A 26,546-nucleotide genomic window follows, 5' to 3' on the forward strand; every position below is an offset into this window, starting at 1 on the left:
GCCGCCACCACCACCTACCTTACTCACCACCACCACCACCTACCATTATCACCACCATCACCTACCATCATCACCACCACACCATCACAACCATAATCAACGTCGTTGTCACCACCATATACTGTTGTCACTATCATCACCACCCGCCGTCATCAGCACCGCCACCGGCCGTAATCACCACTGCCACCACCACCCACCATCATCACTGCAGTTGCCACCAACATTACTAGCACATCTTGTAACTACAGTATCTCATTTATATATGAATGCCTCTATATACATATTAAATTTTCTATTTAGCCACACAATAAAATTCACAAATCAAAAATAAAATTCTCTCTCTCAATTTCTATTTAGTAATTGAATTTGTACACGGCAGATGGCGCTCTACCGTATTGGCGAAAAGTAAGCATGCGTCCACACCAATCCTCAATTCACACCATTAAGGTTTTAGTCAAAGAGTGTTAGGGACTAGGAACCACATCCAAAGTATCCCCTAATAATTTAACCACACATGTTGGAGAAGAGAATTCCAAATCGGTTATATGAAAAAATAATATACAATTAATATATGGCAATTTCCACCCCTAATATATCGATGCATTTTGTAATAAAATTGAATAGTTAGTAATAAGTGGTTAAGTTAGAAAAATATCAATGATATTAGTAATAGACCATGCTTAGGCATGCAAACTTCATCATAACGCTATCGTTTGTCAAAAAACAAAAAAATTGTGCCCCTTAAGTTTGTCCTCACTTGCACATTTTTAGGTAAAGAACACATAAAACCTAACAACAATGGACGTGAATTATTGTAATATTGGGCCAAAGAAAAGTCATTTCCATTTATGTTTTCACCCCCTCAAGAAATCGGAAATCGGAAATTGATATTGACAGCATTGGCGTGCCGTGGCAGTTGAATTTCCAAAACCCAGAAATCCAGACACGCATCTTCACAGGGTCTCTCTCTGATATACATCCATCGAAAAACGTGTCCCAAGCAACAGAAAGTGACACGTAAACGAAAAAAGAAGCCCACGCAAGCAAAAGCGAGCGGCAGCGGCAGGCGAACATCGATTCCTAACGGTCCTCTCGTTGAACCCGAACACCGTCTCACTCCAATCCTCTCGTTCTCATTGCAACCAAACAGACACCAATTCCTCAACCCCCTCCTTGGTCGTCCTCGTGATGCAGTTCAATCGATTTGATTCGTTCTGGGCGTTGAAGCCGATCGTCATTGTGATCCGCCGGACTAGGATTGGTTAATCGCGGGATTGGATTTGGGGTATCCTGGGTTTGATTGTAAATGAGCACGCAGAGGCAGCATGTGGCCGTCCGGGACCTCGTTGAGGAAGCCAAGAAGCGGATTGTGTTTCTCGCCATTTGCGTTGTTGGCTTGTCATACCTTATGTCCCGTAAGCTCTTCTTTTTCTTCTTCTTCTGCTGTCCTTTCTTTTGGCTTTTTGGTTTTAAAGTTTATGATTTAATTTCATTTCTAATCAAGTTTTAGATTGATTTTCATTGTGAATTCATTGTCCATGTGATAATTACTGTGTCAATGTGCATTATATGGAATCTAATTTCTTATTCTCCTTTTAATTTTGTGGGAAATGTTTTGAGTAAAAAATACTTTCAATTCGAATAAGAAAGTGATCGCCTTTTCCTTGTGCATTTAATGATTTATCAAAAATAGTATTACCCATTTAATGATTTATCCAGTTTCTTCGGTTAAACGAGTGGAGGTTACATTATCGATCCCGGAAATCTGGTGTTCTGGTTCATTATAATTGTAGACTGCATGCTTAGCTGCGTATTGTTTGACTGTTTAAGGGCATGCTTTGAAATTTTGATTATTGGTGTTAGAAGCCAGTTTGACTACTCGAGGTGCGGCCTATTATTGTTTTAATTTCAGTGACGAGCTCCTCTGTCTGGGTGAACTTGCCTGCTGCCGCCTCGTTGATTGTCATCGTTCGTTATTTGTCACTAGATTATGACATGCGAAGAAAAGCTGCATCATACAACAGCAAGCCACCATCAGCAAATACTACTTCTCAAAACAAACCTATTAAATGGCCTAAAACTAGTCAAAAGTCTGAGTGGAGAAGGAAAGTTAATTCTCCTGTTGTCGAGGAAGCTATTGATCACTTCACCTGGCATCTAGTTTCTGAGTTTGTTACCGATCTCTGGTATTCTCGTCTAACACCGGATAGACAAGGTCCAGAAGAACTCGCGTGCATCATGAATGGTGTTCTTGGGGAAATTTCAGCACGCATGAGGAATATAAATCTAATTGATCTTCTCACAAGGTTCTTTTTATAAACATGCACAACAGGGTGCTATAAAAGACTAACTAAATGATTACTGAAGATCTATTGTTTATGATGCTGCAGGGATCTTTTTAATCTCATATGCTCTCACTTGGAGCTTTTCCGCATAGCTCAAGCAAAGATTCAAAAGCAACAATCGGGATGCCTGACAGTTGAAAAACGAGATATGGAAATAAGACTTATCTTGTCTGCTGAAAACAAATTGCACCCTGCTTTATTTTCTGCTGAATCTGAGCACAAGGTTTTTTTTTTCCTTCCTTTCTGATACTTAGCTTAGTTAATCTGTAATTTTACCTGAAGGACTGAGGTATGGTCGTGCATAATGTGCTTTCTCAATTGTGGTGACCATGTTTTCTTTACCATTCATCTGCAGGTCTTGCAGCATTTGATGGATGGCCTGATCTCATTCTCATTCAGGCCTGAAGATCTGCAATGCACTCTCTTCCGTTATATTGTCAGAGAACTACTTGCTTGTGCAGTAATGCGACCTGTCCTAAACTTGGCTAGTCCCAGGTATTCAATGTTTTAGTTTGAGTTATGTTTACTTACGAACTACTGTCGTTATCATTTCTCTTCAATTTTTTGGTGACAGGTTTATTAATGAAAGAATTGAATTGTTGGTCATTAAAATGACCGAGCCTAAAGGTGTTATTGCGGTACAAGAGGCATCTCGGTCCAAACCAGAGGGGCCCTCAAAGTTATCATCTGATCACTTTTCTAGGTTCTTAGATACTTCTGTTACTGGTGTTGAACTTGTGCAATTAAAAAATGGTCAGTCCAGAACTGCTGTGGAGACATCTGCAAATGTAAATGGATCAAAAGATCCATTGCTCTTGGTTGATACTCAATCTTCCCGTTCGTGGAGCTCAGTGCGAATGAACTCCCACACTAGCAATGAAAGGGGTGTAGAACAGAACCACTCGGGAGGAGAATGGGGAGATATGTTAGATCTGATGTCACGCAGAAAGACTCAAGCCCTTACTCCTGAAAATTTTGAAAACATGTGGGCTAAAGGGAGGAATTTTAGAAAGAAAGAAGGTGAAATAAATGAGCATTCTTCTGGTGGGAAGTCAGTTACAGTAGATCATTTTATGGAAAAATCTAGGCCCAAAGATAAGGAAAATGTTTCGAAGTTCAATATTTCTGATAGAGGCATTTCTCAAAACAATTTCCACCCTGGAGCTCAAAACATACCAAGTTACTCTCGAGGTTCTTCATATCAGGATGATGATGAACACAACCACATGCGGTTGGACGAGTTTGAATCAGGAAGCAGTACTGCTTATACTTCGGAAGATGAAGAAACAGACAGTGTTACAGGTCTTGATTCTCCTGGAACTAAAGTTTGGGATGGTAGAAGTAATAGAAATATGGCAATTTCTCACATTCATCACCCACTTGAAAATTCTGAACGCCATATTAGGAAATGGACTGGTAAAGGGAATCTTCACTTTAACAGATTGTCTAAAACCCAGTCTTTCCAGAAAAGATCTAGACCAAGCAACAAGAAAGTGCCTGTTTGGCAAGAGGTAGAGAGAAAACGCTTCTTGTCTGGAGATGGACAGGACATACTTAAATCTCCAAATCGAGATGCAAATATTGAGGACTCTAGCGATGATTCTGACGTTGAAAGTTTGGGTAGAATTAACAGTGGGGCAGCCACTTCTTCATCTGCAACTTTATCTTTTGCAGATAGTCACAGCCTGAATTTTAATTCCCTGAAAAATTCTCTAGCAGTGGATTCTTTTTTCAAGTTGAAATGTGAGGTACTTACCTTAAATCTTAATAGGTTGGCTTTGGTTGGCACGCTCAATGTTGTTTTCTGGTATGTTGATAGATAAAGAAAAATGTAAACTCATTTTTTATTGCAGGTATTGGGTGCAAATATTGTGAAGAGTGGCTCAAAAACATTTGCCGTTTACTCCATATCTGTTACGGATGTAAATAATAATAGTTGGTCAATCAAAAGAAGGTGCTAAGATTGTTCTCTAATTTTTCTCTTTCATCCTTCAATTGTAAATGTAATTTTTCTAACAATATAAGAAAATGAGGCATACTTCTCCCTTGTACCTTTGCTTTGGTAACTCATAATTATTGTGCTTCTCCCTACAGGTTTAGTCATTTTGAGGAGCTACATCGGCGTCTAAAAGAGTTTCCTGAGTACAACCTACACTTGCCACCAAAGCATTTTCTGTCAACTGGTTTGGATTTAGCTGTCATTCAGGAACGATGTAAATCACTTGACAAATATGTAAAGGTTAACAACTCAATCCTGCTCTTGGTCATTTTTGTTTTTCATAAATTATTTGATTTTGAACATGTTTGTCAACTTTATGATCTAAATGTAAAATTAAAATTTGAATATTCAACCTTACTGTAATTAAGATTCTGTGCGGCCCTTCTATATTCCTATTGTGATGCTAATGTTCTTTCAGTGCTTGGCCACGAACTTCTAGGTCACCTTTAGCTGATTAAAACTCATTCAGCTGTACTTTGAGTGGATTGAGAACATGCACATGTACATGAGTGTTTATTGACTGGAACATTGATTTGTATTGGGTTCCGGAGGTAGGATCAAAGTAGAAGATTTTCGGGAAAAAGATAGTTCCCAGAGGTTTTGGAATTTCAAAAGACATTTAAATTCCAATTTTAAAGTTAAGCTTCCATTTCCAGAATTTTGGAAAATTCTTTAGGATCCTAATATTTTTTGGAAGTGTTGGAATTTATGAAGAATCAATGGAAAATTCTTGGTATTGTTATAAGTTGGAACCACTCTGACAAAGACATTAAACAACTCTCAACCGTACTCTAGAAAATTATAACAAAAATGAGAGAAGCGACTCAATTATGACAAAAATACAACTCATAATTGTCAACTAGAGAAAGTGACTTACTTCACACAATAAAAAGTGAGAGAAAGAACTGGTAATGTAACCAAAACATTATTTCATACTAATTATTGAAAAAAAAAAAGCAAACCATTAGAAGAATAAACACTCAAACACGGGCAGGAACAAAGTTGAGACATTGAGACTTAGATGAGATAGGAAAAGTCCCCGTACTTCTTGAATATAAGGATCAGGGATGATTGGGTGTGTTAAAGTTGTTAAAACATGCGCGTGAAATGAGGACATATGGAGTAAACATGTTACACATGAAGAATGTTTTGAAGTTCTCAGACCGAGGGTGTTTGGAATTACAAGTTTTGAGTTTCATTTTGTGATGGCAAATTGGAAATTTAGGACTGATTGTGGTTTGAATCAAAATGTTCAATCCGGATTTGTGGAATAATTCCACTCTATTTAGCAACCTTGTTCCTTTTTTCTCTGGATAAAAATATTCATGCCTTAAGCTTTTATTTGCTCATAAACTCTCATCTGGTGTTCTCAGAAACTTATGCAGCTTCCAAGAGTTTCAGGATCCATTGAAGTTTGGGACTTTCTAAGTGTTGACTCCCAGGTTCAGTAATCTTTTTACTGATTTTGATAACAGGGGAGGCAGTTATGATCTTTAAAAATTTACGAGAAATACTTATCCTTTTTTATCTTTCAAATGCAGACTTATCTATTTACAAATTCCTTTTCTATAATCGAAACACTGTCAGGTAAATCAGTTATATGCATAAGTTTGAATTCGTTTGTTCTTGTTTCCTTTTTCTTTCTCACTCTGGTAGTCCTTGTTCATTTGGGAATTATCTAGTTGACCTAGATGATAAACCATCTGAAAAGAGCAAAAGGGTTTCAAATATGGATGGGCTGGTGACTGATCCGTTCTTGACGAGGGAACATACGGGCAATGGAGTTAAGGGTTCTGCTTTACAACTGAAGAATAATGATGGGTTAAGAGTGAACACAAAAGTTTCTGATTCCCAGGTAAAAAGTCCTGGTAAAGAAATTGGAAAGTCACTCATTAATTCTGGCACTGATTCAGATGCTAGAGCAAAAAAAGATTTATCTTCTGTCAAAAACTTGGGTAAGACCATAAAAGGAAGAGAGGAACAAGAATCTGAATCGTTTCTTGATACTGATACAGTCCCTACACTTCCTACAGAGGTAAAACTCTAAGCGCAATTTGTTTTATCATGTTTTCCTTTCCTGACATCTAGTGAGTTTACAATTTGAAACCCTTATGTAGCTGTACTCTTAGAATAATTCTACCGAATGATGTGTCTTTTTTTATGCAGTGGGTACCTCCAAATTTAAGTGTTCCCATATTAGATTTGGTAGATGTCATTTTTCAGCTCCAAGATGGTGGATGGATCAGGTATTTTGTAAATATGATTGCAGAATCATGCCCTCTTGTCTTATTGTGGTATTAAGTTGAACAAGCACAAGTGGTAATATCACTTATATCTTCTGAAATGATAGGCGAAAAGCTTTTTGGGTGGCCAAACAAATACTACAGCTAGGGATGGGTGATGCCTTCGATGACTGGTTAATGGAGAAAATTCAACTTCTGCGCAAGGGATTGGTGGTTGCTTCAGGGATCAAGCGTGTTGAGCAGGTACTTTTTGACGTCATTTGCTTCCAATGAGTTTTCGAAAGCTCACATCAGAGATCTATTAAATTTACTCAATTTCTTCATCGTGTACTTTATAAAAACTCTGATAGATTGAGATTTGGTGTTTTGGAAGGTTTACAATATTTTAGATTTTGTGACTTTATTCAGTTTGCAGTTATTATCATGGTGATGGTTAAAAAAAATTGCTTAGGACCAACGTAGTTCAAATGCAAAGCAGTTGGTGACAGCATTTGTTGTGTGGCCAACATTACAGAATTTGTCATTTGCTTTAGGAGTAATATGAGATTTGTTGAATATACCATGCAGAGTGATTATGTAGGCTTACATTAAATATTTGGTAGATTGAGATTTGGTTCTTTAGAAGGTTTACAATACTTTTGCATTTGCGACTTTATTCAGTTTTCAGTTATTATCATGGTGACCGTAAAAAAGTTGCTTAGGACCTAAGTAGTTCAGCAGTTGGTGACGGCGTTTGTGTGTAGCCAACATTACAGAATTTTTCATTTTCTTTAGGAATGAGATGAGATTTGTTGAATATACAATGCTTACTGATTATGTAGGCTCACATCAAACCTTAGGGTTCTTTCAACAACATTTTTTCTTCTTATATTCAACAACAACAACAACAACAACAAAGCCTTTTCCCACTAAGTGGGGTCGGCTATATGAATCCTAGAACGCCATTGCGCTCGGTTTTGTGTCATGTCCTCCGTTAGATCCAAGTACTCAAGTCTTTTCCTAGGGTCTCTTCCAAAGTTTTCCTAGGTCTTCCTCTACCCCTTCGGCCCTGAACCTCTGTCCCGTAGTCATATTTTCGAACCGGAGCGTCAGTAGGCCTTCTTTGCACATGTCCAAACCACCGGAACCGATTTTCTCTCATATTTCCTTCAATTTTGGCTATTCCTACTTTACCTCGGATATCCTCATTCCCAATCTTATCCTTTCTCGTGTGCGCATACATCCCACGAAGCATCCTCATCTCCGCTACACCCATTTTGTGTACGTGTTGATGCTTCACCGCCCAACATTCTGTGCCATACAACATCGCGGCCTTATTGCCGTCCTATAAAATTTTCCCTTGAGCTTCAGTGGCCTACGACGGTCACACAACACGCCGGATGCACTCTTACACTTCATCCATCCAGCTTGTATTCTATGGTTGAGATCTCCATCTAAGTCTCCGTTCTCTTGCAAGATAGATCCTAGGTAGCGAAAACGGTCACTTTTTGTGATCTTCGCTAGATTGCTCCGGTCATTAGTGTGGATAAGTATATAAATGGATAGAGATAGGAAAGCAAACACAAGATGTACGTGGTTCACCCAGATTGGCTACGTCCACGGAATAGAGAAGTTCTCATTAATTGTGAAGGGTTTACACAAGTATATAGGTTCAAGCTCTCCTTTAGTGAGTACAAGTGAATGATTTAGTACAAATGACATTAGGAAATATTGTGGGAGAATGATCTCGTAACCACGAAACTTCTAAGTACCGGAGTGTGGTATCGTCTTGACTTGCCTTATCTGTCTCATAGGTAGATGTGGCATCTTCTCTGGAAGTACTCTTCCTCCATCCAGGGGTGGTATCTGTAACTGGTGGAGATGCACAAGGTAATGTATCAATTTCACTTGAAGCTTACTTGTAGTTTCAGGCTTGGTCAAGCGCGATACAAACCATGTAGTAGGAGTCCCCCAAGTCGCCGAGCTAGGGGATCTGCTGAAAGAGGTGACAGACAAGGTAAGCAATCAGAGCTCCGGCTGATTGTTCACATTCTCCCTATCTTGCAGGCAGCATGAAGGATAAAGAGAAGAAAAATGAGAAGAGATGATATGGGATACTTTTGCTTTTGAAGAAGTAACTTTCCACAGGCTTATTCTTGAACTGGGCTGGAGGGTTTTCTGGTTTCCTCCAGAGTATAAGGCCGACTGAAGAATTTGAGGGTCAAAACAAGTCCATCAAATCCAGAGTACGTTCGACCCTGCTGATATGGGATACTTTTGCTTTTGACAGGGTAGTGGATGTATCGGCACGTGTGCTGTTACGCTTGTCTCCACATGCTTCCTTGTATCCTTCTCACTTGCCCTATCTGTTCCTCAGGCAGATGCGGTATCTTCCCTGGAAGCATAAGATGTTGAAGATGAGTACTCGAGAGCAAAGCCAGGTAAGTAATCAGGTAAGGGGTTCCAGGCAGTCAGTTCCTGGCTGGAAGCTTGATTCCAAGTGCTGACTGATTGCTCTCTTTCTCCTTGTCTTGCAGGTAAGAACAAGGCCAAAGGAAAAGACAGGGAAAAAGCATGATATGGGATACTCTTGCTTTTAATCCTGATGATATGAGATATTCTTGCTCTAGTATAGCTTGTTTACAGAGGTGTTATCGGGGGGAAAGAAAGCTGAATATTTCGAAAGGCTTCGTTGGGAGTGCCCTCTCAGATAAGAGGAAGGGTTGAGCATTTTTGCAGGTCTGCCTGTCCGTTGGGGATGGAGGTCGACATATATAGGAGTCTCCCTAACATCAAGTAATAATGCTATTCCTTTACCCTGCTTGGTCATAGCACGGTAGTGGGAGCTGCCAGCTTCACATGTTTTAACTCTGTCATAGCACTTTGAAAAAGTGGTCTGTAGTATCTGGAAAGCTGATGTTGCGTGTGAAGATTAAAGACAAGCTTTATCCAAGGAGATCCAGCTCTTGAAGTTGGGAAAGTGGTGCCTCTTCGGTTTTTGAACAAGCAATCCTGTCGGGGATCTGGCTCTCGAGATTCGGAGAACGATGCCTCTTCGATTTTTGAGAAAGCAATCTTGCTGGGGGTCTGGCTCTCGAGATTCGGAGAGCAGTGTCTCTTCGATTTTTGAGAAAGTAATCATGTTGGGAGTCTGGCTCTCAAGATTCGGAGGGCGGTGCCTCTTCGATTTTGGAGCAAGCAATCTTGTTGGGAGTGTTTTCTCGAATGTGAGTAAAGGTTGGGCATGTTTGCTAGTCTACCTTGCCACGAAGCACAGAGGTTGACACACAGGGACTTTCCAATTATCCAGCAGTGGTACTGTTCCTTTACCCTCTCTTCGATTTTTGAGAAAGTAATCATGTTGGGAGTCTGGCTCTCGAGATTCGGAGGGCGGTGCCTCTTCGATTTTGGAGCAAGCAATCTTGTTGGGAGTGTTTTCTCGAATGTGACTAAAGGTTGGGCATGTTTGCTAGTCTACCTTGCCACGAAGCACCGAGGTTGACACACCGGGACTTTCCAATTATCCAGCAGTGGTACTGTTCCTTTACCTTTGTGGGTAATAATATGGTAGCTAGACCTTCAAAATTTATGTGTCTAAACTTTGTTAGTGTTGTTTCTTTGCTATTCTTTTACCCTTCTTGGTCAGAGCGATGTAGTGGGAGCTGCAAGCTTCACGTGTCTCAACTTTGTCAGAGAACTTTGGCAAAGTTATCTGTGGTACCCATGAGCTACTGTTGCGTGTGGGAAGTGGGTGATTGAACAGTACGATTCATGTGCTTTCTACTTCGCCAGAAATCTTTGACAGAATTCCCATAATTTCCGCAAAGCTGAGTGTGCGTGTGACACGTGCTGACAAGGCTGGAAAAGTAGGTGCCTCTTCGATTTCTGAGATCGACCCTCGTGGCCTCTGAGCAGCCCAGCTTTTGAGAAAGCAAGCCTCTTCAATTTCTGAGATCGGCCTTCGTGGTCTTTGAGCAGCCCAGCTTTTGAGAAAGCAAACGCCTCTTCGATTTCTGAGATCAACCCTCGTGGTCTCTGAGCAACCCAGTTTTTGAGAAAGCAAACGCCTCTTCGATTTCTGAGCAGGCGCCTCTTCGATTTCTGAGCAGGCGCCTCTTCGATTTCTGATGTTGCGTGTAAAGATTACAGACAAGCTTTATCCAAGGAGATCCAGCTCTTGAAGTTGGGAAAGTGGTGCCTCTTCGGTTTTCGAACAAGCAATCCTGTCGGGGATCTGGCTCTCAAGATTCGGAGAACGATGCCTCTTCGATTTTTGAGAAAGCAATCCTGCTGGTCTACCTTACCACGAAGCACAGAGGTTGACACACAGGGACTTTCCAATTATCCAGCAGTGATACTGTTCCTTTACCCTCTCTTCGATTTTTGAGAAAGTAATCATGTTGGGAGTCTGGCTCTCGAGATTCGGAGAGCGGTGCCTCTTCGATTTTGGAGCAAGCAATCTTGTTGGGAGTGTTTTCTCGAATGTGAGTAAAGGTTGGGCATGTTTGCTAGTCTACCTTGCCACGAAGCACAGAGGTTGACACACAGGGACTTTCCAATTATCCAGCAGTGGTACTGTTCCTTTACCCTCTCTTCGATTTTTGAGAAAGTAATCATGTTGGGAGTCTGGCTCTCGAGACTTGGAGGGCGGTGCCTCTTTGATTTTGGAGCAAGCAATCTTGTTGGGAGTGTTTTCTCGAATGTGACTAAAGGTTGGGCATGTTTGCTAGTCTACCTTGCCACAAAGCACAGAGGTTGACACACCGGGACTTTCCAATTATCCAGCAGTGGTACTGTCCCTTTACCCTTGTGGGTAATAATATGGTAGCTAGACCTTCAAAATTTATGTGTCTAAACTTTGTTAGTGTTGTTTCTTTGCTATTCTTTTACCCTTCTTGGTCAGAGCGATGTAGTGGGAGCTGCAAGCTTCACGTGTCTCAACTTTGTCAGAGAACTTTGGCAAAGTTATCTGTGGTACCCATGAGCTACTGTTGCGTGTGGGAAGTGGGTGATTGAACAGTACGATTCATGTGCTTTCTACTTCGCCAGAAATATTCGACAGAATGCCCATAATTTCCGCAAAGTTGAGTGTGCGTGTGACAGGTGCTGACAAGGCTGGAAAAGTAGGTGCCTCTTCGATTTCTGAGATCGGCCCTCATGGTCTCTGAGCAGCCCATCTTTTGAGAAAGCAAGCCTCTTCAATTTCTGAGATCGGCCTTCGTGGTCTTTGAGCAGCCCAGCTTTTGAGAAAGCAAACGCCTCTTCGATTTCTGAGATCGACCCTCGTGGTCTCTGAGCAGCCCAGCTTTTGAGAAAGCAAACGCCTTTTCGATTTCTGAGCAGGCGCCTCTTCGATTTCTGAAGCTTCGTCGAGTGCAGATTTTTATAGGGGCTGACATTAAGTTCCAAAGCACACTTGAATATCCACCAGTAGAAGCTCCATTCTTGCACTTCTAAGATCTTGATTTGTCCGACCTCTTCTCTCTTCAACACCTTTGAAAATGTCTGGCCCCTCCGACCGTCGTTTTGACTTGAACCTTGTTGAAGAGGCAGCCCCGCCTTCTCCAGACAACATATGGCGCCCATCCTTCGTCTCCCCTACTGGTCCTCTTACCGTTGGGGATTCCGTGATGAAGAATGATATGACCGCTGCGGTAGTGGCCATGAACCTTCTCACTCCCAAAGATAACAGACTACTTTTCAAACGGTCTGATGAATTGGCTGTTAAGGATTCTCTGGCTCTTAGTGTTCAGTGTGCAGGTTCTGTGTCTAATATGGCCCAACGCCTATTTGCTCGAACCCGCCAAGTTGAATCATTGGCGGCTGAAGTGATGAGTCTCAAACAGGAGATTAGAGGGCTCAAGCATGAGAATAAACAGTTGCACCGGCTCGCACATGACTGCTACAAACATGAAGAGGAAGCTTGACCAGATGAAGGAATCTGATGGTCAGGTTTTACTTGATCATCAGAGATTTGTGGGTTTGTTCCAAAGGCATTTATTGCCTTCGTCTTCTGGGGCTGTACCGCGTAATGAAGCTCCAAATGATCAACCTCTGATGCCTCCTCCTTCTAGGGTTCTGTCCAGTACTGAGGTTCCGAATGATCCCCCTCCGGTGCCTTCTCTTTCTGGGGCTCTACCGACTGCTGAGACTTCTCCTAAGCAACCTTTGTGAAGGCTCCCTCTTGTTTGTTTATTTTGACTCAAGTATATGTACATATTTGTAACTTATTGGGGATATCAATAAATAAGCTTTCCTTCATTTCAACGTATTGTGTTAAATATACCAAAGCTTTCTTCGCTAAGTTCTTTGAATTTTCTTTTGTTGAAGCTTGAATGTTGAAGCTTTGTGAGTGGAGCATGTAGGTTGAGGTAGTGTTCCCTTAATTTCCCGAGTAAGGAAAACTTCTTGGTTGGATACTTGGAAAATCCAAGTCACTGAGTGGGATCGGCTATATGAATCTTAGAACGCCATTGTGTTCTGTCCTGTGTCATGTCCTCCGTTAGATCCAAGTACTCTAAGTCTTTTCTTAGGGTCTCTTCCAAAGTTTTCCTAGGTCTTCCTCTACCCCTTCGGCCCTGAACCTCTGTCCCATAGTCGCATCTTCTAATCGGAGCGTCAGTAGGCCTTCTTTGCACATGTCCAAACCACCGTAACCGATTTTCTCTCATCTTTCCTTCAATTTCGGCTACTCCTACTTTACCCCGGATATCCTCATTCCTAATCTTATCCTTTCTCGTGTGCCCACACATCCAACGAAGCATCCTCATCTCCGCTACACCCATTTTGTGTACGTGTTGATGCTTCACCGCCCAACATTCTATGCCATACAGCATCGCCGGCCTTATTGCCGTCCTATAAAATTTTCCCTTAAGCTTCAGTGGCATACGGCGGTCACACAACACGCCAGATGCACTCTTCCACTTCATCCATCCAGCTTGTATTTTATGGTTGAGATCTCCATCTAATTCTCCGTTCTTTTGCAAGATAGATCCTAGGTAACGAAAACGGTCGCTCTTTGGTATTTCTTGATCTCCGATCCTCACCCCTAACTCGTTTTGGCCTCCATTTGCACTGAACTTGCACTCCATATATTCTGTCTTTGATCGGCTTAGGCGAAGACCTTTAGGGGGCGTTTGTTTGACCGGATTAAGGGGGACAGGACTAGATTAGACTATAGTCCCTTGTTTGGTCTGAACAAGGATTAAGTTTAATGGGACTAAAGGGGACTCGCCCCGACTGAACGGTTCGCTAAACGTTCTTAAGGAGACCCCTCAATTTCAAGTGGACTGGTAGTCCCGTTCTCTCCCCCGCCGCTGATCCCTCATCGTCTCCCTTCGCCTTCGCCCTCTCCCTTCTGATTCGCACCTTCGCCCACTCCATTGAGCCTTTACTATCCCACCCAAACGCCTACACCCAGAAAAACAATCCACTGATTCCCTTCATTTCTTCTTCGTTCAATTCACTCTCTTTCTCAGCAAAATCGTCATGGTTGCAACCACCAGACGACCATCACCAGAACCTCGCCGTCGATCTCCGCGTTCGTGCGCGACCCAGATGCAAGTCGGGACTGAAAGCGTACCAAATGCCCAAGTACCAGTTGGGGTTTTCGTTTATGGTGGGGAAGAAGCTGAGAAACTTGTGAAATTTAGTAGAAATTTGTGAAATTTGGTATTTGAATTTTGTGATCTGTGAGAAACTTGTAAAATTTGGGCCTTAAGTTTTGTGATTCATGAGAAGCAGAGGTGGGGTTTGACGGGAAAAGAGGTAGATGGAGAAGGAAGAGAGGTTTGACGGGATGGAGAAGTGGGGTGAAAAATGGTTACAGACATTGTAGAAGTAAGAAGAAGAGAATTCTAAAAAAAAATTGGAAAAAGATAAAGTAATAGTAATATATAATAAAATTTTAATTATATATATATATTAATTTAATATAAAATAATATAATATTGCAGTTCTGCTTCTTAGTCCGACGCTACACCAAACACTTCACTAAATCAGTCCAGCTTAGTCTAGTCTAAGCCAGTCTATCTTAGTCCCTGCAGCTAGTCCAATCCAAGACAGTCCGGTGCAACAAACGCACCCTTAGATTCCAACACTCCCTACTATCAAGAGTAGCAAGGGAAAAAATGAAACAACCTGACTGATGCGGGAGCCAAGTCCAAAGAATGATAAGTATCCCCATCCACGTATCAAGCAGCACATAATTGAGAGTATAGTTTTCGTGTACAATTTTTTCTTTTTTTTATGAACGGAGACCTATAGTTAATAAAATTTAATCATGTATTTGAAGTCTCAGAGCCTTATGTTCATTGTCTTTGGATCTTTTTACGTCACCTGATATATGTCTTCAAGTTTTTGCTTTTAGAATCTTTATTAGTTTAGCTCTTTCGATGTTTCGTTTATGTATGAGCCCTAAAAAGGGTACTCTATAGTAAAGTGAACAATAGATGACATTAAAAGTTCTTCTGAGTCCACGACACCTTTGGTGCTAGGCCATAATTTCTCGTCCCGGACTGGTTCCAAGAAACCATAGGTGCAATGTCTGAGTTCAATGCGAGATCTCTCCCTCTCTCCTTTTGCATAATCTTTGTCCCAAGTTATTCAAAATCTTTGCAGCTTCAGTTAGTTTTTCTTTTGACAATAATTTTTAAAATGGAGGACTTCAATGCTGGTGTTAATTTACTGTTAACATGATTTTAACAGATATTGTGGCCTGATGGAATATTTATAACCAAGCATCCAAATAGAAAACCGCCACAGCCTACCAACTTATCGCAAAATTCACCTCAGGGTCAGAAACCTACAGAAATTTCATCACCTAGACTTGACGAGCACCAGCAACAGGAGGCAGATCGACGCGCAAAGTTTGTCTATGAACTAATGATTGGTATTATTTTTCGTCCAGAAAATCTCCTAATTATTTTCTGCACTTGCCCTCACTATATTACATCTCGTGTATAATATTGGAAATGTCGATGGCATGCTCTAATTTTCTGGTTTTAAATGTAGATAATGCACCCTCTGCTATTGTTGGTCTCGTTGGTAGTAAGGAGTATGAAAAATGTGCTAAGGATCTCTATTACTTTCTTCAGGTAATTATTGTTTTGAGAAAGTTAACAATGCTCGCATCTTTCTTCTTTCCACCTGGTTTTGTCGTGTCTGGATTCTTTTAGACAGTTCTAACATTTCTGTTTTCCTTGCACAGTCATCTGTTTGTTTGAAGCAACTGGCTTTTGACCTTCTTGAGCTGCTGCTTCTGACGGCATTTCCGGAGATGGAGTACGTATTAAAGCAGTTGCATGAAGAAAAACATCGATTTGGCGAGTTTAAAGCGCAATAGTGGGTCGTCCTATTTGAAGGTAAGTTTAGAGATAGACTTTTCCTCCTGAGGAACGTACTGGCAACATGATTCTGTTGCCTGCTTCGGGTTTTTCGCAACCGATATTCATTCATTGTATTGGCGGCAAGGGAATCAAGTCATTTTCTTGCCCGAATTGTGTACAGTAACTTTTTAGTCAGAAACTTGAGGAAACTCAATGTAAATCTTGAGATTAGTGCAAATTTACAATACACCTCAACTCTTTCTTTTGAAAAACAATCCGATTATCGACCAGCCAAATGGAGTTTTTGTACATTGAAATCGAGTATTAAGCACCACTTAAGCACCCTGGTAGCGGTGCTGAAAACCTACTTCGATTCTTGTATTTTGCCATTTTACTGATATGGTATGGTTTACTCAATGTTGGGATATAAGAAGAATGCATTAGTTTTTAAAAATTCAAACGATGAGTTCATTTGTCAAAATTTTCAACCAACATTTTACGGAAGGGTTATTAGCTTTAAGCTTATTCTTAGCTACGCCCTCCGCAACTTGATTGTAATCTCATTTTGCTTTTTTGTAACTCAAAATGCTTTACTCTCTAAAACTCATAGTTTGCTTCAGTTTGCCCCTTGACTCTTGATTTTGATCTTATTTTGCCTCCTAAAACTTGAAACTCATCTTTACAAAACTCAAAATTTGCTCCACATTGTCTTAGGTCTATTAATTTTTTATGTGAGTTTCGTTTGAGTGCGCTAGACTAGTCAGTTTTTTATTTTTTTTTCATCTCTTCAAATTTTTCTTGAACTTAATATTCTCTAATTGTTGAATGTTAACACGAAATGAAGATTTATAATCAAATTTATTGCACATGTGACATAATTTTATTGAGTGTTGATCTCGCATACGTTTCAGAAGATGACCTATAAGTTTTTGGGAGAAATAAGAGTTCACAAGTCAAAGTAGAACGAATTTTGAATTTCAAAAAGTAAAATGATGAGTTTTCTAGTTACATGAGATAAAAGTGAGATAAAAATGAAATTTCAGACAGTGTAACAAAAAATAAGCCTCTTTTTAACTACAGCAATGGGTTGTTGCAGGGGCTGGGAGGTGAAATTTCGAGTGGATTTAATCAACAAAAGCTGTATCATCGACAAAACTCGAAAACATTTGACTAATCCTCATGCAAACATAAATGACAAATTACACTTTGCATTCCCCAAATAATCTCGGTTTAGGATGTTGATCTACGTAGCAAAAGCAATAACATGTTGATTCTATATTAACCACGAGCATCAGCAACATAAAAGCAGACAGGGGAGAAAATAGTTCACGAAGCCGGTGGAGTACTAAAACCCTTCGCCGGAAACCTAATAGGAACACTAGATTGCCTACATATGAAAAAAAAATGGGTGCAAAACCTACCATCTGAATCATATTCAATCCCTATCGGTGATTAGAACAGACTAATATCACGTCAATGCCATGCCCCAATCTCGATCGCATTCAGGCTCACCAGAGGGACTGGAACAAATGACCAGCATTTCAGACACAACCCAACCCAAAATGGAAAATGCAGTTAGATTATCCCATCATACAAAATGAACTCAGATCCTAACTCTCTCAGCGCAACATCGCTGATCAAGCATATACCTAAAAACCCCAAAACACAACAAATTCAAAGACATTGCACATCATCAAAACATTACGTGATTATGAAACGCAAGTGACATTAGTCTCATCCATTCTCGTCCACCACAAAAAGCAACTAATATTTAAAGAGAAGATCACAACTAAGGCGACATCCATCAAAAACAATAACAGCGTTCATATAGAACTTGTCCAGAATCATAAAAGCTTTCTAAAGAGTACCCCAAGTTGCAATCAAAATGACCGCTGAGAAGACTTAAGCATTTGCGGCTGCTCCCTTCTTACGTGGTGCAGCTTCGGTACCTGTTCAAAACAAAATTCCCAATATGAAAACGAATTCAAGCACGAAACTCAAACCAAGGAAAACAAATGAAGAACAAACAAACAGAGCTAGACCATAAAAATCCCACAAAAAATGATCTGATTAATACCTTCTCTGAAGCCGCTCTTGAATCTGCGAGGCACATTGCGCAGATACCTCATCCTTCCAGTTCCAGTGGTCTTCCTTCGGATCGCCTTTTCACTCCAATTGTCTATTTTTAAACATACAAAAACCACAAAAATTAAACCGCAAAACAAATAATCCTAAACAACATCCTTCTGCTGAAATGACCATCAAAATCCAAAATTCATTTTCTGGGTAATCATAAATCTTAACAAAAATGTGAACTACAACTCCAAATCATTGATCCAGATTCATAGCAAGACCAACAGATATCGATATATATATATATATATATATGTATGTGTATATATATCGAGAGAGAGCGAGAGAGGTGAGAATACGTACACTTCCTCTTGCGGGCAGCAGGGAAAGCACAAGCAGAGCACCTACTCTTCTGTAGATGGAAGCTGCGGCGGCCACACCGGACGCAGAGGGTGTGGGTCTTGTTCCTCCTCTTACCGAAACTCCCAGTTCCCTTCCCCTGTTTTCGTATTATGCACACAGAAAAACAAACGCAATCAGTTCGGTGTTACACATGGAGCGAGATCTACCATAACGGACTACACAGAGACTATGAGAGAGAGAAAGAGATGGAGGTACCATGGCTGTGCGGAGAGAGAAACCCTAGCTGGTGAAGTGGAGGTCTTCAAGCCAAAGAAGTGAGCGGCGGAACGAGGAACCTGCGCACGTGAAAGATAACTAGGGTTTTAGGGTAGCTGGTGGAGTGGTCAGCCTGGGCCGGCGTGTCTTTAACAGCCCATCTGTGTTCGGTTTTGTCTATCTTGGGCTTTGGCTTCACAAATTTCCAACTTTACCCTCATTCGTTGTATGCATTTTTCAAGTGTTTATATAGATGACAAGTTCGATGCTAGAATATAAGAATACAGTTAGACATATTGTATACCTCAAAATTCCTTCTTAGAGTAAAATATCATTGTAGGAAAAAAAAAAAAAAAAAAAAAAAAAAAAAAAAAAAAAAAACCGAAAGGATGTCATGTATTAACTAGTTAGGTATTAAAGGAAAACTTTAGTACACACAGACGAGTTTCAAAAGGAAAATATTTAATTTCTCGGGCCAGCGTTTAGGTGGGTTCCTAGATGGATTAGGCGGATTTAAACAAATCTGTTATATTTCGTATAAATAAGTGTCTGTTTATACTTAAAATATATATAATTACATCATAAATTACAAAATTGAATGATATATATATATATATTTTGAAGTATTGAAACATAACGAAAACATATGGAACAAGCATATAATTTGTGTTCATTTTAGTATTCAACAAGTTTCTTACAGTTTCTAAAAAAACATACAAAATGAAGGTTATCTATTTTCTATCTAAGTGAGTCGCAATCTAGGCGGGTGTCTAGGTGCGTCTGGACGGGTTAGACAGGTGCCTCAACAGGTCTAGGCAATCTTTCTAAATTTTCAAACGTCTATGTATTAATCTGGAAATAGCCAACAGCCTAGCGCCTATGCGGCGTTAAGTGGGAATTTTTAGAACAACGCATATAAAATGTAATTACTTCTTAGAGGTAAACCACATTTTGAATGTGTACATGAATTTTTACTTTTTGTAATTTTAATGATTTGCTTTTGAATAGGTGTCATGCAGTTTTAAAAACAAGAATTGCTCCTTAATCATTAATATTATACAATTTGAAATTGAGAACTCATCTAGTAAAAATTGAAAGACACTAAAGCAATATAAAATAAAAAGAAAACTAATGAAAATAGTTTGAAAACTTTAAGTTTTAACGATAATGACAAAATAAAGGGTAAAATAAATAGTACCATGATTGATTTTTTAGTGTAAAAATGTAATTTTTTATTAAAGTGAATAGTACATTGAGCTTTTTGTTAAAGTTCCCTAAAATAAAAGCTAAAAAAGCTGTTATGCACTTCAAAAATACATCATGCACAGCTCCCAAGTTATAAAAATAAAAAAAAAGAGTGCATCAGGACTATTTTAAAGTGTTTGAAAAAAAAATTAGGGTGATAATTTCCAATAAAAAATACAAATTAATTGAGCTGTCAAATAGGTTTGTACTTGACACACCCCGACCGAGATCAAGGTGACACACCCCGATCCTAGAATCAAGGCGTGCTGGGCGTCACGTGAGCGTGACGTAGCCAAAAGTGCGACACGGAAGCAAAAGATATGAGAAATAAGAAGGAATTTAAACCAACCACTAGCAGTAATATCCTACTAGCATAAAAGAGTGAGTTATAAAGTAAAACACACGAATTCAGAGCGCAGATACTAGGTGCAGTCAAGTAGGACTATAATTAAGAGTACAACACCCGCAGGTGAGTCCTACATGCAGGACGTCTGTCAGAACGCCGAAAAGAACCTCGTGAGCCACCAACTGCTAGCTAGAACCTGGAGGGGCACAAAACAAAGTTGAGTGGGTCAGTAAAACCAAAGATTTCCCAAAACATTTTATTTAAAACATTTCTAAACCCTCACTGTAAAACCTGTATATTTTCCCAGAAAATAACATAATAGCATAATATTTACTCAAATTGCTCAAGCATCAATTTTATCAAAAACCAGTAATTATGCCAACAATAATGTCAATGATTAAAAATATGGATGCATCAACATGACAGGCGATATAATGAAATAACCGGAGACCCTACAGTGGTCATGTACGGCTAATTCCAGCTCAAAATCCAACCCAGCCGGAGTTACCACGGTGACCTGTACGACACTACTCTGCACGTCACTCGGAACTACGTAAGGTAGTCTGTACGATGAAAAGGTGTAAGAATACGCTCTAGTGCTTCTCTCATCAATCATCGGCGCGTATAAACTAAGGTCACCCACTAGTCGGAATCACCTCTAGCAATCTATACGACTAGCATGTCGGAACCCTCACATGGTCTGTACGGCATTCACCTACTTGGATCCAAGGCGAGCGTGCGATGCGGTGAATAATATAAGCACTAACACCAAGGGTGCAGGTTATGAGCTTTCAATGCAATTCACATAATCAATTATCAATTCAAATATCTCATAATATGCATGCATGGCATTTTAAAACATATTTTCATATAAATCCAATTTCTGGGAAATTAATAGTATATAGGTATATACGAAAACAAAAACTGCCCACTCACTGGTAAGTCGATGGGTCGTAACCCCCGTGACGTCCCTGGATGCGCTCGTCCTCGGGATAGGTGTCACCTATATGCGAAACAACTATAGAAACGTTAATTAAAACACATAACCAACAATTTGAAATAACTTCTCATACGGTGCTCAATTTGGGTATGTGAATATACCACATTGACCTACTCGACGTCACGGACGTCGACAATTTTTTAGAAAAAATTTTGGGTCTGCCACGCGCCCCCACGCGCCTTGGGTGGCACGGACCTACGCGCCCCCACGCGCCCTTCTTCTTCCCCGTGTCACTGGAGCCGGAAACCTGCAACTTGACCTTTCTCCCTCGTTTCTTCATCATTTTTCATGAAATTTTCACCTACGAGTTCTAAATTAAGAGGGGAAGGGATCTATACCTTCAAAAATCCTTAAAAACCTCTGAAATTTCATCGGGAAAATCCTCCAATTCGGCCAACTTCGAACCCGATGATCCTGACGTCCCAAACCTTCAAACGAAGCACTCCAAGCTTCCTTGGGACCTCAATAAGCTTACTATGAGCTTAGAATTTCCTGAAATGCAAGATTTTACGTGTGCATGAACAGTGCACCATTTCGGGGTTAGGCTTTCACGATGATTCAGAGGGTTTCACTTCCTAAAACTAGTACCATTCAACTCAGAACGTCAAAAGGATGAAGAACCATACCTCATTAGCTTCGATCCGTGATGTTTAGAGGGTCTTTGGGTGTGGCCGTAGAATTCGAGAGGGAGAGAGTGAGAGAGAGCCGTGAGGGGGGAGAGAGAGAGAGACACGAGGTGAGTGAAGGAGAAGGAAGTGTGTGAGTGTGGTCCACACTAACCTTAACCACACGAATAACAGGTATTAAATTAATAAAATTTTCCAAACTTAGGAAAATAAACATTATGAATATAGTATATCACACACCCACCTTAGTAACATCAAGGGCAGCATCGTCATTTCACGTCCTCGTTATATATTCTCGGAATGAGCTGTGACAATCTCCCCTCCTTATAGAATTTCGTCCTCGAAATTCATACGACCGACTAATCCGCTTAATACCCGAAGAATAACCTTGGGTACATCTCTCTCATTCGATCTTCTGTTTCCCAGGTAGCTTCTTCTACTGAATGGTTCCTCCACAATACCTTCACCAAGCTCACTGTCTTATTCCTTAGAACCTTGTCTTTCCAATCCAAGATAGTCACTGGTTCTTCATCATACGTCAAATCCGGATTAATCTCCAGTGGTTGAGGAGGAATCACATGTGAAGGGTCAGAAACATAATGTCGAAGCATCGAGACATGGAACACATTATGAACCTTAGATAACTCCGGAGGCAACTCCAACCTGTAGGCAACTTCACCAATCCTTTCAGTGATCTCATAAGGTCCTATGTACCTAGGACTTAACTTTCCTCTCTTCCTAAATCGTACCGCACCTTTCCAAGGTGACAATTTCAAGAATACCAAATCACCCACATCATAAACTCGATCAGTAGCATGTCTATCTGCTAAACTCTTTTATCGATCCTGAGCTGCTTTCAGGTTAGACTTAATCACCTGAATATTTTGAGTAGTCTCATCCACAATCTTCGGGCCTTCCAATACTCTTTCACCAACCTCAGACCAACACAATGGTGTACGACAAGCTCTACCATAAAGTGCCTCAAATGGTGACATACCAATGCTCGAATGAAAACTATTATTGTAGGCAAATTCCATTAAGTCTAGGCGATCATGCCAAGAATCACCAAACTGTAACACTGAAGATCTCAACATATCTTCCAACGTCTGAATAGTCCTCTCTGATTGCCCATCAGTTTGAGGATGATAAGCAGTGCTATAAAGCAATTTCGTACCAAGAGCTTCCTGAAAAGCTACCCAAAATTTAGAAGTAAATCTTGGGTCTTGATCAGAAATAATATTCACTGGAACTCCATGATACTTCACAATCTTCGTGATGAACAACTTAGCCAATTTATTCAGATGACACTTTTCCCTCACTGGAATGAAGTGCGTTGACTTGGTAAGTCGATCTACAATCACCCAAACACCATCGAATCCATTTCGTGTACGAGGAAGCTTATACACGAAATCCATGGTTATATTTTCCCATTTCCACTGAGGAACGGGAAATGGCTGCATTCGCCCAAAAGGCTTCTTTCTTTCCACTTTGACTTGCTGGCAAACAATACATCTACTTACATATTCTGCAATTTCCCTTTTCATACCCGGCCAATAATAAAATGGTCGAATGGTATGATACATCTTAGTTCCTCCTGGGTGCATCGCATAAGTTGAACAATGCGCTTCATCCAAAATTTCCTTCTTTAATTCCTCATTATTCGGCACATACATTCTGTTCTCCTGCATAAGCATGCCATCCGATTCTCGAATCCTGATGTCTTTCTTTTTCCCTTCATTTCTTAATTGAACCATTTCTTGAATTTCTTCATCCACCGACTGAGCTTCGAGTATACGATCAACCAAAACTGGCCTGACTTGAAAACTAGCAAGAAAAGCTTCTCTTCGATCTTCTAACTCCAACTTTACTCCAGTAGCTCTCAGTTCAGCAAGAAGAGGAACATGGCAAGCATATAAAGCATTGAGTTGACCTTGAGGTTTCCTACTCAGTGCATTAGCTACCACATTAGCACGACTCGGATGATACTCAATAGTGCAGTCATAATCACTTAGTAATTCCATCCACCTTCGCTGCCGAAGATTAAGATCATGTTGAGTAAATAGACACTGAAGACTCTTGTGATCAGTGAAGATCTTACACTTCTCACCATATAGATAATGCCTCCAAATCTTCAAAGCAAAGACAATGGCTGCCAATTCAAGATCGTGAGTAGGATAATTTCTTTCATGAATCTTCAACTATCGAGAAGCATAGGTGATCACCCTATTATGTTGCATCAAAACACATCCCAAACCATTCAAGGATGCGTCGTTGTAAATCTCAAAGTTACCGCTATCATCAGGAAGTACCAATACTGGGGCATGAGTGAGGCAATATTTCAATTGCTGGAAATTCCGCTCACAATTCTCATCCCACTCAAACTTCACATCCTTCCTGGTTAACTTCGTTAACGGCAAAGCAATCATAGAAAAATCCTGAACAAACCGTCGATAATAACCTGCTAAACCAAGAAAACTTCGTACCTCAGTGACGGTTCGAGGTTGTTCCCAATTCTCCACTGCTACTATCTTTTGAGGATCTACTTGAATTCCTTGTGCCAATACAACATGCCCCAAAAATGCCATTTCAGTCAACCAAAACTGGCATTTACTGAACTTGGCATACAATTGATGTTCCCTCAATTTCTTTAATACCAAGTTAAGATGTCGAATATGATCTGCTTTAGACTTAGAGTATACCAGAATATCATCGATAAAAACAATGACAAATTTGTCAAGATATTGCTGGAATACCTCGTTCATTAACCTCATGAAAGCTGCAGGCGCATTAGTCAATCCAAATGGCATCACCAGAAATTCATAATGTCCGTAACGAGTCCTGAAAGCCGTCTTAGGTACATCTTCATCTTAAATCTTCAACTGATAATAACCCGACCTCAAATCAATCTTAGAGAACACACACGCACCTTTCAGCTGATCAAACAAATCATCGATGCGAGGCAATGGATAACGGTTTTTAATCGTTACCCGGTTCAAATGCCTATAATCAATGCATAATCTTAAAGTTCCATCTTTCTTTCTCACAAATAATACTGGAGCTCCCCAAGGTGACAAACTAGGTTGGATGAAACCTTTATCAAGTAATTCTTGTAACTGAATTTTCAATTCCCTCAACTCAGCTGGAGCCATTCTATATGGAGTTAAAGATATATGATATGTACCTGGAAGCAAATCGATAGAGAATTCCACATCTCTGTCTGGCGGCAATCCCGGCAAATCATCAGGAAATACATCAGGATAATGCCTGACCACACCAACTTCTTCCACACTGCTAGGAACAACATCATTTAACACCACATGTGTTAAGTATCCTTGGCAACCCTTCGATAATAATTTCCTTGCTCTTATGGCAGAAATAACGCCATGTCTCACCCCACTTCTTTCGCCCACAAAAGTAACCTCGGGTAGTCCAGGGCGATAAAAAGTAACTGATTTCCCGTAACAATCAATATGGGCACGATGATAATGCAACCAATCTGCCCCAAGAATCACATCAAAATCCACAATATCTAATGGAATAAGATTAGCTGGCATAACTACGCCCTCTACCATCACTGGACACCCAAGATACACACTATCAACATAACACTTGTCCCCTCTAGGCATGGCAAACTCTAAATCAAATCCTAGAGGTGAAGGGTGAGGTTAAGTCATTTGAGCAAACGTATGAGAAATCACAGAATGCGTAGCACCACAATCAATCAAAACTCTAGCAAAATGACCAAGAACATTTAACGTACCCATGATCAAATCTGGATGGTTCTGAGCATCTTGCAGTGATATGTGGTTAACACGTCCTGAGCTTGCTGTCGTCCACCACAACCTCTGTTGCCTTGATTACCTCGCCCCTAAGAAGTACGTCCCTGACCTGACTGATTAGACTGCCTAGATGATCCTGCACCACTAGTAGCAACCTCTCCATTACTGGGCTGACCTCCTTGATGCCACTGAGATCCACCAGCTGGCATGGAAGAATAAGAAGAATAACCCCCAAGGTCTTGGGAATACCCAGTCTGAGAATAAGGATCCTGGGGATACTGATACGGTCCGGAAGCATAAGGAGCAGCATCACCCTGGTAGTGGTAAGCACCACCACGACCCGACTGACCATAACTGCCTAAACCAAAGCTCTGCTGAATCGGCGCTGGAGGTGGCATAGTGGTCTGCTGAGGTCTCTGCTGACCTTAGGGACACTGAGAAGCCCGATGTCCCATTTGTCCACAAGTATAACAAGCATCACCACTTCTCCTGCACTCACCATGATGACGGAAATTACAACGACGGCACCACGGAGTACCAGACCCACCAGCACCACCGAAATCCCTCTGCCTCTAAAATCTGGGTCTACCAGAAAATCTTCCACCACCTCTCCTCGGGCCGGTGATACTAAATCCTCCACTGGAAGAACTCGAACTCGCTCCACTTTTCTTAAAATTTTACGTCTTACAGGGTCCCGGAATGGAGATACCCTTGCCCTTATCCTCTTTCTTCTGACCATCATTCTTGTCCTCGTCATCCTCACTGTCATTAAGAAGATTGTCGGAGTCCTCCATCCGAACCAAAATCTCAAAAAACTCATGATAATCGGCGTAAGGAAGTGCACTGGCAAAAGTCCGCCATTTCCTCTTAGTTCCCAACTTAAAACGTCGAAGCATCTCTACCTGATTACCAGCTGTATCAGGGTCATAACGAGACAAGTCAGTAAACTTCCTGTAGTACTCATGCG

The 26,546-nt window shown here is 40.6% G+C and overlaps 2 protein-coding genes and 1 long non-coding RNA gene across 5 annotated transcripts; 2 read left to right on the forward strand and 1 right to left on the reverse strand.

Moving 5' to 3' along the window:
- The first annotated feature begins 811 nt into the window (after positions 1-811).
- Positions 812-16,147, forward strand: LOC103429335 (uncharacterized). Of its 3 annotated transcripts, none has more exons than XM_029108373.2 (15): positions 812-1,415; positions 1,913-2,306; positions 2,391-2,568; positions 2,701-2,840; positions 2,920-4,093; positions 4,199-4,299; positions 4,440-4,584; positions 5,718-5,786; positions 5,886-5,931; positions 6,027-6,379; positions 6,511-6,590; positions 6,695-6,830; positions 15,273-15,456; positions 15,579-15,661; positions 15,775-16,147. In XM_029108373.2, exons 1-15 carry the CDS (start codon positions 1,307-1,309, stop codon positions 15,907-15,909), a joined length of 3,327 nt encoding a protein of 1,108 aa, XP_028964206.2. In that variant the 5' UTR covers positions 812-1,306; the 3' UTR covers positions 15,910-16,147. The 3 variants fall into 3 exon arrangements, with proteins under 3 accessions (XP_028964206.2, XP_028964207.2, XP_028964208.2); XM_029108374.2 differs by having other exon boundaries at positions 880-1,415; positions 1,867-2,306; XM_029108375.2 differs by having other exon boundaries at positions 887-1,415; positions 1,864-2,306.
- On the forward strand, positions 8,634-9,845 carry LOC139188184 (uncharacterized). Its single transcript, XR_011571450.1, has 3 exons — positions 8,634-8,812; positions 8,944-9,007; positions 9,104-9,845. It is a non-coding gene; the product is annotated as an uncharacterized lncRNA (long non-coding RNA).
- Positions 16,148-17,582: 1,435 nt separating the features above from the next.
- LOC114827017 (large ribosomal subunit protein eL37x-like) lies at positions 17,583-18,802 on the reverse strand. The gene is made up of 4 exons (XM_029108377.2): positions 18,584-18,802; positions 18,329-18,464; positions 17,970-18,071; positions 17,583-17,841 (listed from the first exon to the last, which is right to left on the reverse strand). Exons 1-4 carry the CDS (start codon positions 18,584-18,586, stop codon positions 17,795-17,797), a joined length of 288 nt encoding a protein of 95 aa, XP_028964210.1. The 5' UTR covers positions 18,587-18,802; the 3' UTR covers positions 17,583-17,794.
- Positions 18,803-26,546: the final 7,744 nt, after the last annotated feature.

Source organism: Malus domestica, chromosome 09, assembly GCF_042453785.1.
Source record: "Malus domestica chromosome 09, GDT2T_hap1".
In the NCBI taxonomy this organism is placed as follows: Eukaryota; Viridiplantae; Streptophyta; class Magnoliopsida; order Rosales; family Rosaceae; genus Malus; species Malus domestica.

Bases quoted from the DNA above. Each gene is read 5' to 3' on its own strand.
- LOC103429335 (XM_029108373.2), top strand. From the start codon at position 1,307: ATGAGCACGCAGAGGCAGCATGTGGCCGTCCGGGACCTCGTTGAGGAA. The intron at 2,841-2,919 runs GTATTCAATGTT...TTTTGGTGACAG, and splicing joins CTAAACTTGGCTAGTCCCAG to GTTTATTAATGAAAGAATTG. The intron at 15,662-15,774 runs GTAATTATTGTT...TTCCTTGCACAG, and splicing joins ATCTCTATTACTTTCTTCAG to TCATCTGTTTGTTTGAAGCA.
- LOC114827017 (XM_029108377.2), bottom strand. The intron at 18,072-18,328 runs GTACGTATTCTC...GTTTAAAAATAG, and splicing joins TGCTGCCCGCAAGAGGAAGT to ACAATTGGAGTGAAAAGGCG. The intron at 17,842-17,969 runs GTATTAATCAGA...TGTTTTGAACAG, and splicing joins CAAGAGCGGCTTCAGAGAAG to GTACCGAAGCTGCACCACGT.